Source organism: Pteropus medius, unplaced genomic scaffold (assembly GCF_902729225.1).
Source record: "Pteropus medius unplaced genomic scaffold, Ma_sr-lr_union100, whole genome shotgun sequence".
NCBI classification, from domain to species: Eukaryota; Metazoa; Chordata; class Mammalia; order Chiroptera; family Pteropodidae; genus Pteropus; species Pteropus medius.
In genome coordinates, this window is record NW_024344370.1 from 20,419,764 (window position 1) to 20,434,245 (window position 14,482).

The 14,482-nt window shown below is 36.4% G+C and overlaps 1 protein-coding gene across 1 annotated transcript in view; it reads left to right on the forward strand.

Annotated features, from left to right (window-relative positions):
* Positions 1–14,482, forward strand: part of HDX (highly divergent homeobox) — a 184,056-nt gene that overhangs the window by 114,846 nt on the left and 54,728 nt on the right. Inside the window, exon 5 of the mRNA XM_039870224.1 lies at positions 8,785–8,931. Coding sequence (XP_039726158.1) covers positions 8,785–8,931 — 147 coding nt within the window. The remainder of the gene's footprint in view (positions 1–8,784; positions 8,932–14,482) is intronic.

Below are 14,482 nucleotides of genomic sequence, written 5' to 3' on the forward strand. Positions count from 1 at the left end.
TGGTCCTAGTAGAGTGGCTTTATGTAATAGGTGTCCCGTGGGGTCCAGTGGCCCTGGTCTCCTGAGCTGGGTGCCTAAGCTGTGCCCTTTGTACACCCAGGGGTTGTGTATGCCTTCCTGATGTAGTTGAGGCTTTGTTGCTCTTTCCACATCAGTGGGAGAGATAGACCCCATGGGTTGATTGGTTGTGAGGATTGGCCAGAAAGGGGCTGACCCTATGGAGCAATAATCACTTTAGCAGGATTCTGGTGTCTACCTAGTCTGCCATTTGGGTGTGTCCTCCTCAGATGCCATCCTGGGTGGTGCTCTGGTTGAAGCCGCCCACTATGCATGTTGGCCCAAGGGCTTTCTGGGAGGGGCCCAGCCATAGGCCAAGTTCAGCAGCAGCCTGTGCACTGTCCAAGGCTTCCTGGCAAGAGTCACCAGGCAATCCACAGATGGCCACCGTCTGTGCTGAGCTTAGTGGTGCCTTGAGAGGCCAAGCTAGAATTAAAGCTGGTTTCCACTAGTGCCAGGCTTGGGACTGCTCATCAAGAGGTATGGGTCACACCGAAGCCAGTTCATGTTTGTTCGGGTTATGTAAACCTATGAAAGATTTTAGGAAAGTTCAAACCTTGAGCCATGACAGGCCATTTGTATGGAAACAAACCACTGGAGGTGGCTTGCGGGGGGCACAATTTGGGAGGGACAGGATCTCGGAATCACTTGGGTGGGGTGACTTGTGTTAGCAACGTTGATAGAGCTCAGCTCAGATATGGCAGCCACCTGCATAGCTCATGGGATGGACGAGGCACAACAAAGGAATAATAGATACCGCCAGCACGTCCGCCTGGTAGAAAGCTGCCCCTCCAGCCTTCACCCTGAAGCCAGACAATTCAGTTTCTTCTCGTATGTCCCTGGCACTCTTCGAGCAGCTGCCCCAGCACTGGAGCTCAGAGCAAGTGAGTTCATTACTGAGCAAGTCTGCATGCAGGCCCTTTAAGAGGAACGACTGTGACTTCAGCTGTCCTCTGTCTCACTCAGCGAAAATTTCTTCTAGTTTTCACAGCCAGAAATTGTGGAGAATTCTCTTCCTGGAATGGAGAGTCTTGTGTGGGACTGGGACCCCTTGCTCTTCAGGGAGGACCTCTACAGCAGAGATATTTCTCCCAACTTTTAACTACCACATGTAGGTGTGGGACTAGCCCGTTTTGCATCTCCATGCCTCATTCCAGTCTCGTGGTGGCCTCTTCTATATGTCTTCATTTGTAGGACTTCTTTTCAGCCAGAATCAGGTGACTCTCAGTGATGGTTGTGCTGTTGTAATTTTGATGTGGTCATGAAAGCAGGCAAACATAGCATCTACCTACTAAGCCATCTTGACCTGAAGTCCTAATGAGATTTTTACATTGTAAATAACTTGAGGATTTTTTCACTTGATTTAAAAAAAAAAATTGAGCTGGGAACATGTTATTTAGTACTAGTACTTGAAATAAATGCTACTTATCAGGGGTTTATAAGTAGTGGAAGAACAAATTTAGTGATAAGGAAATTAACACATAGACACAAAAATTGCTACAGTTCTTATGAAGAGACACTTGTTAATTATAATATCTAACTTCACAATCTTGTTAGCACACTAAAAATTCATATATTGCTTTTCCTCCTGAAAGCTAAAATTCCTTTTCAAAAGATCATAGTTTTAATACAAATGTTCTCCTGTTGTATAGTATTATATCAGTTTTAGATATGATAACTCTTTATGTAAGTTGTGTTTTATATATTGTATATAATATTTTCCATTATTACCCCAATCCAATTTATGAGAGTGTTGCATTGTAAATTTCAATTGGAAAGAAATTGATGAAAACATTTTATGTCTAGGAAGGATTTGAAGTCTGCACTCCCTGTGGGACTAGACCATATCTATTTAGGTAGAAGGCGGCAGTAGAATCTTATATCTCGTGCCATGATTTGCAACATTTTTCCTCGACTCACTCACTTTCACAGTTTTTCACTCTCTCACTCTCTTGCTCTCTTATTTTCCTCTTATTATCAGTCTCTCTTCTCACAAACACACACATACACATATAGGGCATTGTAGAATATATAATTTAATTAAAGTTTGTTTTTAGACTTTTTTCAATATCTATTGAGGTAAGTGGAAACATCATATGGGAAAACAACTAGAAAAAAATATATATATTTTTATTTCGAGCTCTGCCATGGACTTTCTGTGCTGTTGAATGAGACATTTGAATTCTGTTTCTGACTTTAGCAGTAAAATGAAGGTTATTATCCTATTGTGCTTCTAATTTACTTGCCTAAGGATGCTTCTAGGATTCACTGAATTACTACAATATAGTCTATAGTTTATTGGATTAAAAAATTCTAAAGGGAGTGATGTGAGAACACCACGGAGCCCGAGAGGAATCTGAGCAAATGATACCAAAACCGTCGCTAACGCTGGCGGGGATTGAGACTGAGGGTAGCTAGCGTGATTGAATATCTATAAAGGAAAAAACAAGGCATTATTAAGACTTTATATAAAGCAGGAATCCAAGAGGCTTAGACGCTACCAACTGGAAACCAAAAGAAAAACGCCTTTTTTGCAACAGGCTAAAGACTGACCTTTATATAATAAATCTTCTTTCTGGAAAAAATAAAATAAAATAAAAGCAGAATACGCTTCCATTAATGCCCAGGTGGAGAAATAGTCCATTAAACACCATGAACAACCGAGGTGAAAAGACAGCTCAGAAAGAAAGAGAAAAATCTCCAGAAAATAAGCTTACAGGCATAGAAATATGTGACTAAAAGGACAGAGAATTCAGGATGGTACTTCTGAAAAATCTCAATGAGATCCAAAACAACTAATATCAACAATTTCAAGAACTGAAAAAACAACTGGGTGAGCAGAATGAGTTCGTTAGCAAGGAGATTGAAACCCTCAATAAGAAGCAAATAGATTTTATGGAGGTGAAGAACACACTGTAAGAGTTGAAAAATGAAATACCAACATTGGGAAATAGAGTTGATCAAATGGAAGAAAGGATCAGTGATATCGAGGACAGAAATCCAGAAATAAATTAGAAGGAAGAAGAGAGAAACAGAAGAAAAAAAAAATTAAAGTGAACACAAGAACTAGCTGATAACATTAGGAAAAGAAACATAAGAATAATGGATATTCTCAAAGGCGAGGAAAAGGAACAGGAATTAGAAAGCATTTTCAGACAAATAGTTGATGAGAATTTCCCAAATCTAAGGAATGAACTGGAGCTTGGTATGCAAGAAGTCAACAGAACACCCACTTATATAAACCCAAAAAGGCCTTCACCAAGATACATTGTATTAAATTTATCAAAAATCAATGACAAAGACAGAATAATCAGGGCAGCCAGGAAAAACAAAACAGTAACCTATAAAGGAAAACCCATTATATTATCGTAGGACATCTCAGCACAAACCATACAAGCCAGAAAGGATTGGAATCAAATATCAAAACTATTAAATGAAAGGAACTACCAGTCAAGAATAATGTATCCAGAAAAGCTCTCCTTTCGATATGAAGGAGAAATAAAGAAACTTTCCAGACATACAAAAATTGAGGGAAGTCTCCACTACAAGGCCTGCACTACAGGAAATATTGAAAGGGGTCAGCTCACATAAAACAAAATGAAAAAATATATATATAACTATGAACAAGGCAACTAGCAGGAAGATAGAAGCAGAAGAGTGCAATTCTTCCTAAGAACAAGGTATTATAAGCCTAAACGATAAGAAGAGATTTGCTATAGCAAGATAGTAATGAACATTTAGCATACATGGGGACTAATTGAGACAACAATGATTGAAAAGGGGAGGATTCAAAGATTCAAATTCTCAAAAGGGAATGGAGATAAGGCACACACAGAAGAAAATGGACTACTATATGTGCGTGTGTATGAGATTAAATATATATATATGGTAACCACAATGGTAACCACACACCAAAGATTCAGAACTGAAGTATATAACATAAAACAAGAAGAACCAGAAGGAAAACTCACAAAAGCAAGCCAAAATAAAGAAAAAAAGAAACACAAGGACAAGGAAGCAATGGAAATACCGAATACCAGAAAGCAAAACATAAAGTGGATATAAGAAGACCTCGTATTTCAATAATCACCCTAAATGTAAATGGACTGAACTCTTCGATAAAAAGGCACAGATTTGCACATTGTTACAAAAAGCAAAACGCAACCATATGCTGCCGCCAGGAGACACATCTCAGTTCCAGAGGCAAATATAGACTCAAAGTAAAAGGGTGGAAAATGATATTTCAAGCAAATGTCATTCAGAGAAAAGCAGGAGTACAGGTACTAATATCATATAAAATAGATTTCAAAATTAAAAAGGTAAAGGAAGATACTGAGGAACACCTTATAATGATAAAGAAAATCATGCACCAAGAAGACATAACTTATTAATATTTATGCTCCATATCAAAGACCCCTGATATATGTAAAGCAATTACTAACAGAACTATTAGGAGAAACAGACGAAAGCATTATCATAGTAGGAGACCTAAATACCCCACTATCGAATAACGACAGTTCATCCAAACAAAAAATCAATAAGAAATAACACTCATCCTTAAATGACAAATTAGACCTACTGGACATTATTGACATTTACAGAGTCTTTCATCCCAAAGCAGCTGCTTATACATTCTTATCTAGTGCGCATGGAACATTATCAAGGATTGACCACATACTGGGACACAGGGATAACTCAACAAATATAAGAGAGTTGAAATCATATCAACGAAACTCTCTGATCATAATGCTGTGAAGCTGGATATCAACTGTAAAAAGAAAGCGAGAAGAACCACATATACTTGGAGTTTAAACAACATGCTACTGAAGAACTGCTGGGTCAGAGAAGAAATAAAATAGAGATCAAGAGATACATAGAAATGAATAATGATGATAGTATAACAAATCAAAACTTTTGGGACACAGCAAAAATGATCATAAGAGGAAAGCTCAGAGAATTACAGGACTATCTCCAAAAACAAAAACAAGCCCAAATAAACAACCTAATGCTTCATCTTTAAAAAAATAAATAATTAATTAATTTTAAAAAATAAAAATAAAAATAAAAGGGAGAACAAATGAAGCCTAAATTCAGCAGAAGGAAAATAATAATCAAAATGACAGCAGAATTAAATGAAATTGAAAGCAAACAAATAAACAAACAAACAAAAAATAGAAAAAAATAAATGTAACAAAGAGCTGGTTCTTTGAGAAGGTTAATAAAATTGACTAAGCCCTCCCTAGAGTCACTAAAGAGAAAAAGAGAAAGGACGCAAATAAAGAAAATCAGGGATGAAAGAGGGGAAATTATGACTGACAGCACAGAAATACAAAGGATCATACAAGAATACTATGAAAAAGTATATAACACCAAACTTATTAACCTAGAAGAAATGGAACAGTAATTATAAAAATACAACCTTCGCAGACTAAATCAAGAAAAACTGGAACATCTAAATAGACCAATCCGCAGTATGGAAATTGTAACAATCATCAAAAACCTACCAAAAAGTAAAAGTCCAGGACTTTTACCAGTGTATTCTACCAAATACCAGTGTATTCTACCAAACATAGAAAGATAATTTAATATTTATTCTCTTCAACCTCTTCCAAAAATCGAGGAGGAGGCAATACATCCTAACTCATTTTATGAGGCCAATTATACACCATGATCAAGTGGGCTTCATCTCAGGGGCACAGATATTGTTCAATGTACACAAATCTGTTGATGTGACACACCACATAAACAAATTAAAATATAAGAATCATATGATTATATCAATAGATGCAAAAAAAAAAAAAGCCTTTGACAAGAGAAAGCATCCATTTATGATAAAAACACTTTACAAAATCGGTATAGAAGGAAAATATCTTAAAATAATAGAGGCCATATGCGACAAACCCTCAGTCAACATTATACTTAATGGTGAAAAACTAAAATCCTTACCTCTAAAATCAAGAACAAGGCAAGGCTGTCTACTATCACAACTGTTATTCAGTATAACATTGAAAGTCATAGCGAGTGCAATCAGGCAAGAGGAAGATACAAAATGCATCGAAATAAGACATGAAGACATCAAAATGTCATTCTTTGCAGATGACATGATGCTGTACTTAGAAAACCCTAAAGACTCCACAAAAACTCTACTAATACAGTAACGTTTCTGGATACAAAATCAATGTTCAAAAATCCATAGTGTTCCAATACTCTAATAATAAAGTGTCAGAAAATAAGTGGAAAAAATAATTCTTTTTGCAATTGCAGCAAAAATAATAAAATACTTAGGAATAAATCTAAGGAAACATGTGAAGGACCTATATAGTGAAAAGTGTAAGACCCTATTAAAAGAAATTGAAGAAGTCACAAAGAAATGGAAAGATATTCCGTGTTCTTGGGTTGGAAGAATCAACATAGTTAAAATGATAATATTTCCTAAAGAATTATACAGATTTAATGCAATCTCCATCAAAATCCCATTGGCAGTTTTTAAGGAAATAGAACAAAAAAATCATCAAAATTGTATGGAAGCACAAAAGACCCCGAATTGCCAAAGCCATCCTGAGAAAAAAGAATGAGGCTGGAGGCATCATTCTACCTGACTTCAAACTATACTACAAAGCGACAATAATCAAAAAGACATGGTATTGTTAGAAAAACAGACACAAGAACCAGTGGAACAGAATCGAGAGTTCCGAAATAAACCCATGTTTATATGGGCAAATAATTTCCACAATAAATCCAAGACATACAGTGGAGAAAGGAAATTCTCTTCAATAAATGGTGTTGAAGGATCTGGAAAACCACCTGCAAAAGAATAAAACTAGACTGTAGTTTATCAACTCACACCAAAATTAAATCAAAATGGATTAAGGACCTATATATAAGACCTGAAACAATAAATTGCATAGAAGAAAAGATAGGAATTAAACTCATGGACCTTGAACTTAAAGAGGATTTTACGAATTTGACCTCAAAGGCAAGGGAAGTAAAAGCAAAAATAAATGAATGGGACTACATTAAACTAAAAAGCTTCTGCACAGCAAAAGAAACCATCAATAAGGTGCAGAGACAACCATCCAAATGGGAAAATATATTTGCAAGCCATGCCTTTAATAAGGGCCTAATATCCAAAATATACAAAGAACTCATTTAACTCAATAACAACAGAATACAAACAATCCAATCAAAGAAATGGGCAGAAGACCTGAACAGACACTTCTCTCAAGAAGACATACAAATAGAAAACAAACATATGAAAAGATACTCAACATTGCTAGGTATTAGGGAAAGGAAAATCAAAACCACAATGAGATACCAACTCGCCCCTTTTAAAATAGCTGTTATCAACAGGACAAGTAATAACAAGTGTTGGAGATCATGCCAAAGAAAAAGGAACCCTCATACACAGCTGGCAAGCCTGCAAATTTGTACAGCCACTATGGAAAACCATATGGAGGCTCCTCAAAAAATCTAAGAATTGATACCGTATGATCCAGCAATCCCTTTACTGGGTATTTACCCCAAAGACTTGAAAATATATATCTGAAAATATATTTGCCCACCGATTTTTATAGCAACATTATTCACAGTGGCCAGGACATGAAGCAACCGAAATATCCTACAATAGATAATTGGCTAAGGAAGCTATGGTACATATATACAATGGAATACGACTCAGCCATAAGAAGGGATGAAATACTGCCATTTGCAAAAACATAGGTGGACCTTTAGATAATCATGCTAAGCTAAAATGACCAAAAATGTTGAAAACCACATGATATCACTTATATATGGGATATAAAATTGAAAGCATCAAATGAACAGGAGAAACAGAGACTCATGGACATGGATAATAGACTAGTGGTTACCAGATATTATGGTGTGAGGGAGAAGAAGGTAGGTAGACGTGGTAAAAGGTGTCTAATATTTAGTGACAGAGAGAAATCTAACTATGGATGGTGAACCCACAGTGCATTATATATATGCCTTACTGTTGAATTGTACACCTGAAACTTACTAAATTTCATTAACTAATTTTATCATAATAATAAAATAAATAAATAAATAAATAAAAATAAAAACAAAACAAAACAAAATGTCTAAGAACAAATGGTTAGACTTATTATGGAACTTACCGAAGCTCATAAACATGATTGTTTTCGTAGGGCTCCATTATCTTCTTACATTTATCTTATTTACCTTTTTTGTTAATTATAACATTAGTAGAAGACCTATGTGTATGGCAAATCTAGATGAACTTATCAAAAGACAGGCAAAACAGTATTGTGATCATACATTACTTTTGAAATGTATGTAGTGTGATTGTGAATATATGCATCGCGTAAAGATATTGAAAGTATATGCATTAGAATGTTAACAAGTGATATTTCCAGGATTGTGAGTGATTGAAATTTCTTATTTTTAAAATTTATCTGTATTTTCTACAATGATGTGAATTATTTGTGCTATTATAACTATTTAAAATCTACATTGTTTAATTGCTAACAGTTAAAATATTTTATTCGTTTTGTTCTAGTCCATTTTCATGTTATAGAAATAAATATCATGAAAATGCCCATTTCAAAATGGAGGAACAGAGAGTAAGAATTATGAAATTAATTTAGCTACCGTTATGTGTTGAAAATAATTTAGCATATCTCACCATGATGATCCTATTTATAATGTTATTTCTTTTGATTATTCTAATTTTTAAAATGTGTTTTACAGCTGCAAGACCGTACTCAGTTCAGTGACCGAGACTTAGCCACTCTTAAGAAGTACTGGGATAATGGCATGACCAGCCTTGGCTCTGTATGTAGAGAGAAAATTGAAGCAGTTGCAACTGAATTAAATGTTGACTGTGAAATAGTTCGGGTAAGACACTTTTAACGATTTTCATGGTGTAATTGATGAGTGTCATAAATGAAAGCTTTAAAAAATTATATGGAGCACTGTAAATAATACTATCAGTAAAGTGAAGAAGATAACCCACATAATGAGAGGAAATACGTTCAGATCATATATTTTATAAGGAACTTGTATCTACAGTATGTAAAGAACTCTTACATCTCAATAATAAAAGGCAAATGATACAGTTTAAAAAATGGGCAAAGAATTTGAATAGACATTTATCCAAAGAAGATATACAAATGGCCAATAAACAGACAAAAATATGTTCAGCATTACTTGTCATTATGGAAATTAAAACCACAATGAGATACCTCTTACTACCTACTATGATAGCTAGAATAAAAACAAACAAACAAACAAAAAAAAAAACAGATAACAAGTGTTGTCTAGGATGTGGAGAAATTTAAACCATTATATACTTCTGGTGAAAATATAAAATGTTTTAGCCACTTTAGAAAACACTCCTCAAAATTTTTAACATAGAGTTATCATATGTCTCAGCAATTCCACTCTTAGATATATACCCAAAATAAATGGAACGTATATCCACTCAAAAGCTTATACATGGATGTTCATAACAGCATTATTTACGAGAGTCAAAAAGTGGAAAAAAAAAAAACAACAACAAATGTCCATCAAGTAGATGAGTAATCAAAATGTGACATATGAGTGTAATGGAATATTATAGAGACATGTAAAGGAATGAAATACCGAAACATGCTACAAAATAGATGAATCTTAAAAACATTGTGCTAAATGAAAGAATTCAGTCACAAAAGACCACAAAATTTTGTCATTCTGTTTATTTGAAATGTCCAGAATAGACACATTCATAGAGACAGAAAGTAGATTAATGGTTGCCAAGGGGTGGGTGTAGCTGGAAATGGAGAGTGACTGCTAATGGGTCTAAGGTATTTTTTGGCATGATAAAAATGTTCCGGAATTAGATAGTGATGATTGTTGCATAACTCCATGAATATATTAAAAACATTTTTATTGTATACATTAAATGAATTAATTATATGACATTTTAAATATATCTCCATAACACTTTTAAAAATTACATGAAGTGATCTGAAATATATGTAATATATTATGTAATGAATGATAGATTGAAAAATTATATTAGTCATGGGTACATTAGTTTACTTTCTATTTGAAAGATGTTGATATACGATTTAGATAGTGGCAGTGGTGTACTGGTAAGTATTTAACAATCAGCTTTAAGGAAAAGCATATGCTGATTTCCCTGGTACAAAGATTTCCACCATGGCTAATTCTATGATTCATTCAATGTGGAGTTCAGAAGTGATGCCAAAAATTGGCTCTTATGAGCAAATATGAATAGGCTTCAGCTCACACTGAAGGGTCATCCCAGATTATAAAGAAGGAAGTACTATTGAAGAACAAGAGACAAAACGCAGAGCTCTTCTAGAAGAAATAAAGCATTTCATTTTCTCTTGCATACGTGAAGAAAGAGGGAGACGTTTAGGGAGAAGTCATAGATCGCAGCTTTCTCAAACACTCATATGTGGAATAGAAAACTGAAAGCAACAAACATGACAAACAAACAGAGACTCATGGACACAGACTGTGGATTAGTGGTTACCAAAGGGTAGGAGGGAGGAGGGAGGTAGATAAGGATAAAAAGGAGTCAAATATTTGGTGATGGAAGGAAATAAAACTTTGGGTGGTGAACACACAATGCAACATGCATATGACGTATTATTGAATTGTACACTTGAAAACTTTTGGTTTTATTAACAAGTATCACCCCAATAATTTTATAAACAAACAAACAAACAAACAAATAAATATCTCAAAATACTGTCCTGTTCAAAGTCCTACTTTTCATTTTGTTAGGAGCCAGGTAAGAAATCAAATTAAATCCTGTATTTACTGTGTATGCTGTGTTACATATACTAACAAGGAAATAGAGAAACATTAGACACCTTTCGTATTTTTAAGGCACTTGAAATCTAGCTAGAGGGATGACACAAGAATAGAAATGAAGAAAGAGAAAGTGGAGTGGGATCATGGTATGAGGAACCTAAGCAAAAACTAAGAATAGAAAAATGCAGAGTATGTGTTTTTGTTCTAATTGTCATTCTTAAAAAAAAATTAAATCAAAGTTATACATGCACATAGCTGAAGGATTCAAGTTCTGTAGAACTTGCAGCAAAATCATCATTCTTCACTCCTTCCTTCCTATCATTTCACAACGACCATAGTCAACCAATTTCCACCTTTTAGATGATACCTTTGGTATTTACTTCCATCTGTTAATAATGTGCTGAATTAATTAGAATTAGGCTTTGCTGTGAGTAACAGAAAGACTCTAAATAACATTGGCTTAGACAAGGTATTTCAATTCCAAGTACAAGTCCAATTTAGAGCTGGCATGGCAGTTCTGCCCTGTGAAGTTGTCAGAAGCTTTTGTGCCTTCCACCTTCCATTCTGCCATCCCTAAAATGTAGCCCTTGTCCTCAAGGTCCAAAGTTATGTCATTTATAGTCCAGATGGCATGACAGAGATGGGGAGAAAGAATGGACATTGTGTACCAGCTATCTTTTAAAGGAGATTCCCAGAAACTGCCAGAAGACACGTTCACTTATATCCCATTGTCTAAGATGACACACATGGTCATACTTAATTATGAGGGAAGCTGCAAATGTAGTTATATTGTGGGATGCCATGTACCCAAGCTAAAGTTCTATTATTCTGGAAGATAGAGAAGACAGATATTGAGGAATACCAGCATCTATCATCTGTTTTTATTACTACTTTTTGATTTTTCAGTGCTAGACATTGTTGATTGATTTTCCACTATGAAATTCGAGGCTTCCTCCCCCGCCCCAAGTCTTTCAAGATCTCTTCATTGATTTATTCACCTACATGTATACTTCTCTTCTCATTCTCCCAGTATAGTTATTTTATATTTTGATTAATGTTTGATATTCAGTGTTAACATTATTATGATTATGTAAATGTTTCCACATCTTAATTATATAATATTTTATTATTTGTCTTTTTATGAATAACATTATTTTTTTTTCCTCGGAGTTTATTATTTACTTAGTTTTATTTTTTGTATGTTTGTTTGCTTAATTTTCTAGTTACTTACTACTAATTTATCCTGAAACTCTTCCTCAGTTGTATACACCCCCTCCCAATATATTTATACACATTTGGTAATGTAACAATTTTATCATCTTGAAGAATCTTCTCCTGGAATCTCTGATCTGGTACAATCTGTATTGGCTATTCTGTACCCAGAACACAACTGTAACCTTGAGATTTCCATTTTTAACATGTTTGTCCTTTTGCCATACTTTCTGTAAGATATCCTCAAGTTTATCTTCCAACTTTTCTACTTTTTTTTTATTTTTGTTTATATTCAATCTGCCACTGACAAAAATAAACACCATGTGCTATGACAGAAGCTTTCAGGCACCATGGGCTGCCATAAGGGCTCCTTGATATCCTGTACTGCAGGACAGAGGAGACAGGGACAGAGTGTTCCTAAAAACATACTCTTTAAAACTGAAAGATAAGATATCCACAAGGTTCCTACCTAGGATTTTCTTCAATACCATCAGGTTTTCGACATAATTATTGTTAAAAAAAATAATAATAATGGCCAAAGCCATTGATATTGGGACTCTCAGCCATTGATATATACAATGCCCTTAATCCCTGCAGAAAGTCCTAACATACAGAAAAAAAAATGTGATACCATTTTCTTCTTGCTTAAGTCTAGGTATAACTTCTACTACAGGAAAGAATAAGGAATTGCTTACTACCCTTTTGTTTCTAGTAATTTCTCAAAATGTAAGCATGCCCATGGCAGCGAGAAAATTTGAAAAGTTGATGTGTTGAAAGAGGACTTCTTCTGAGACTGGCCAAGATGGCATAGAAGCTAGATGTTGTACATGCCTCCTCTTGCGACCACATCAAAATTATAACAAAAATACAGAACAATCATGACTAGGAGTCGCCTGAGGTCTGGCTGAACAGAAGCCCTACAACTAGGGACAAACATAAGAAGTCACCTCAAAACTGGTAGGAGAGGTGAAGATGCGAAACAGTCCAGTCCCACAACCACGTGTGGTGATCGAAAAACGGGAGAGCTGTCTTGACTGCAGAGCTCCCTCTCCCACCTGAGGAGTGAGGGGTCCTGGCCCCACACTGGGTCCCCATCCCAAGGTTCCTGTGCTGTGAAGAGAAGTCCCCATGATCTCTGGCTGTGAAAAACCAGCAGAGATTGTGGCTAAGTGAGAGGACTGCAGTAGTCACAGATGTTCCTATTAAAGAGACTCACTCACTCTGAATTCCAGCACTGGAGCAGCTGCTCAAGGAGAGCCAAGGATATACGGGGAGACACTGAGTTGTCAGGCTTCAGGGCAAGGGCTGGAGGGGCGGCTCTCTCCTAGACAGAAGTGCTGGCAATATCCATTGTTTCTTGGTTGAGCCCTCCCACCTCCCAGCTTGCGGATGCAGGCGGCCACCATACCTGAGTCTCAACCAACCTGGATAACACAGGTCACTCCACCCAGGGGATTCCCTGAGATTCTGCTTCTTCCAGCCTGTGGGCCCACCCAAGCCACCTCCACTGGTTTATTCCATACAAATGGTCTGCATCAGCTCATGCTATGGACTTTCCTAAAATCTCTCAAAAGCTCACAAAACCCAAAGAAGCATCATCTGGTCTTGGCATGCCACGTATCTTCTGCTGAGCAGCTCCAAGCCCAGCACTAGTGGCAGCTAACCTCAGTTTCTGGCTTGGCCTCTCGAGGCATCTATAAACCAAGCATGGGAGGCAGCCATATGCAGATTGCTTGGTAACTCTTGCCAGGTGGCCCAGAAGTACACAGGCTGTGGTTGAACTTGGCCTGCAGCTGGGCTCCTCCCAGGAAGCCCTTGGCCTGCTTCAACCTGCTATGGAGTCAGACCACCACCTAGGGCTGCACCTGAGGAGGACATATCCAAAGGACAGACAGGGCAGGCACCAGAGCCCTGCTAAAGTGAATCCTGCTCCATAGGATCAGTACCTCCCTGACCAGTCCTCAATACCAATTAACCCAAGGGTTAATCCCTCCCATAGACATGCAAACAGCAACCAAGGCTCAACTACACCAAGAGGGCACACATAACTCACACAAGGGACACTCCTTGAGCACCTCACTCAGGTAACCAGGAAAGATTGAGCCACTGGGCTCCACAGGACACCAACCACATAAAGCCACTCTACTAAGACTGGGAGATTTAGGAGCCTTACCTACTAAATAGAAACAAACATGGGGAGGCAGCCACAATGGGAAGACAAAGAAATATGTCCATGAAAGAACAGAACTCCAGAAAAAGAATTAAAAGTGGAGACAAGCAATCTAACAGATGCAGAGTTCAAAACACTGGTTATAAAGATGCTCAATGAACTTACGGGAAAAATAGATTAACTCAGTGAGAACTTTAACAAAGAGATAAAAACATAAAACTGGAGATGGAAAATATAAAA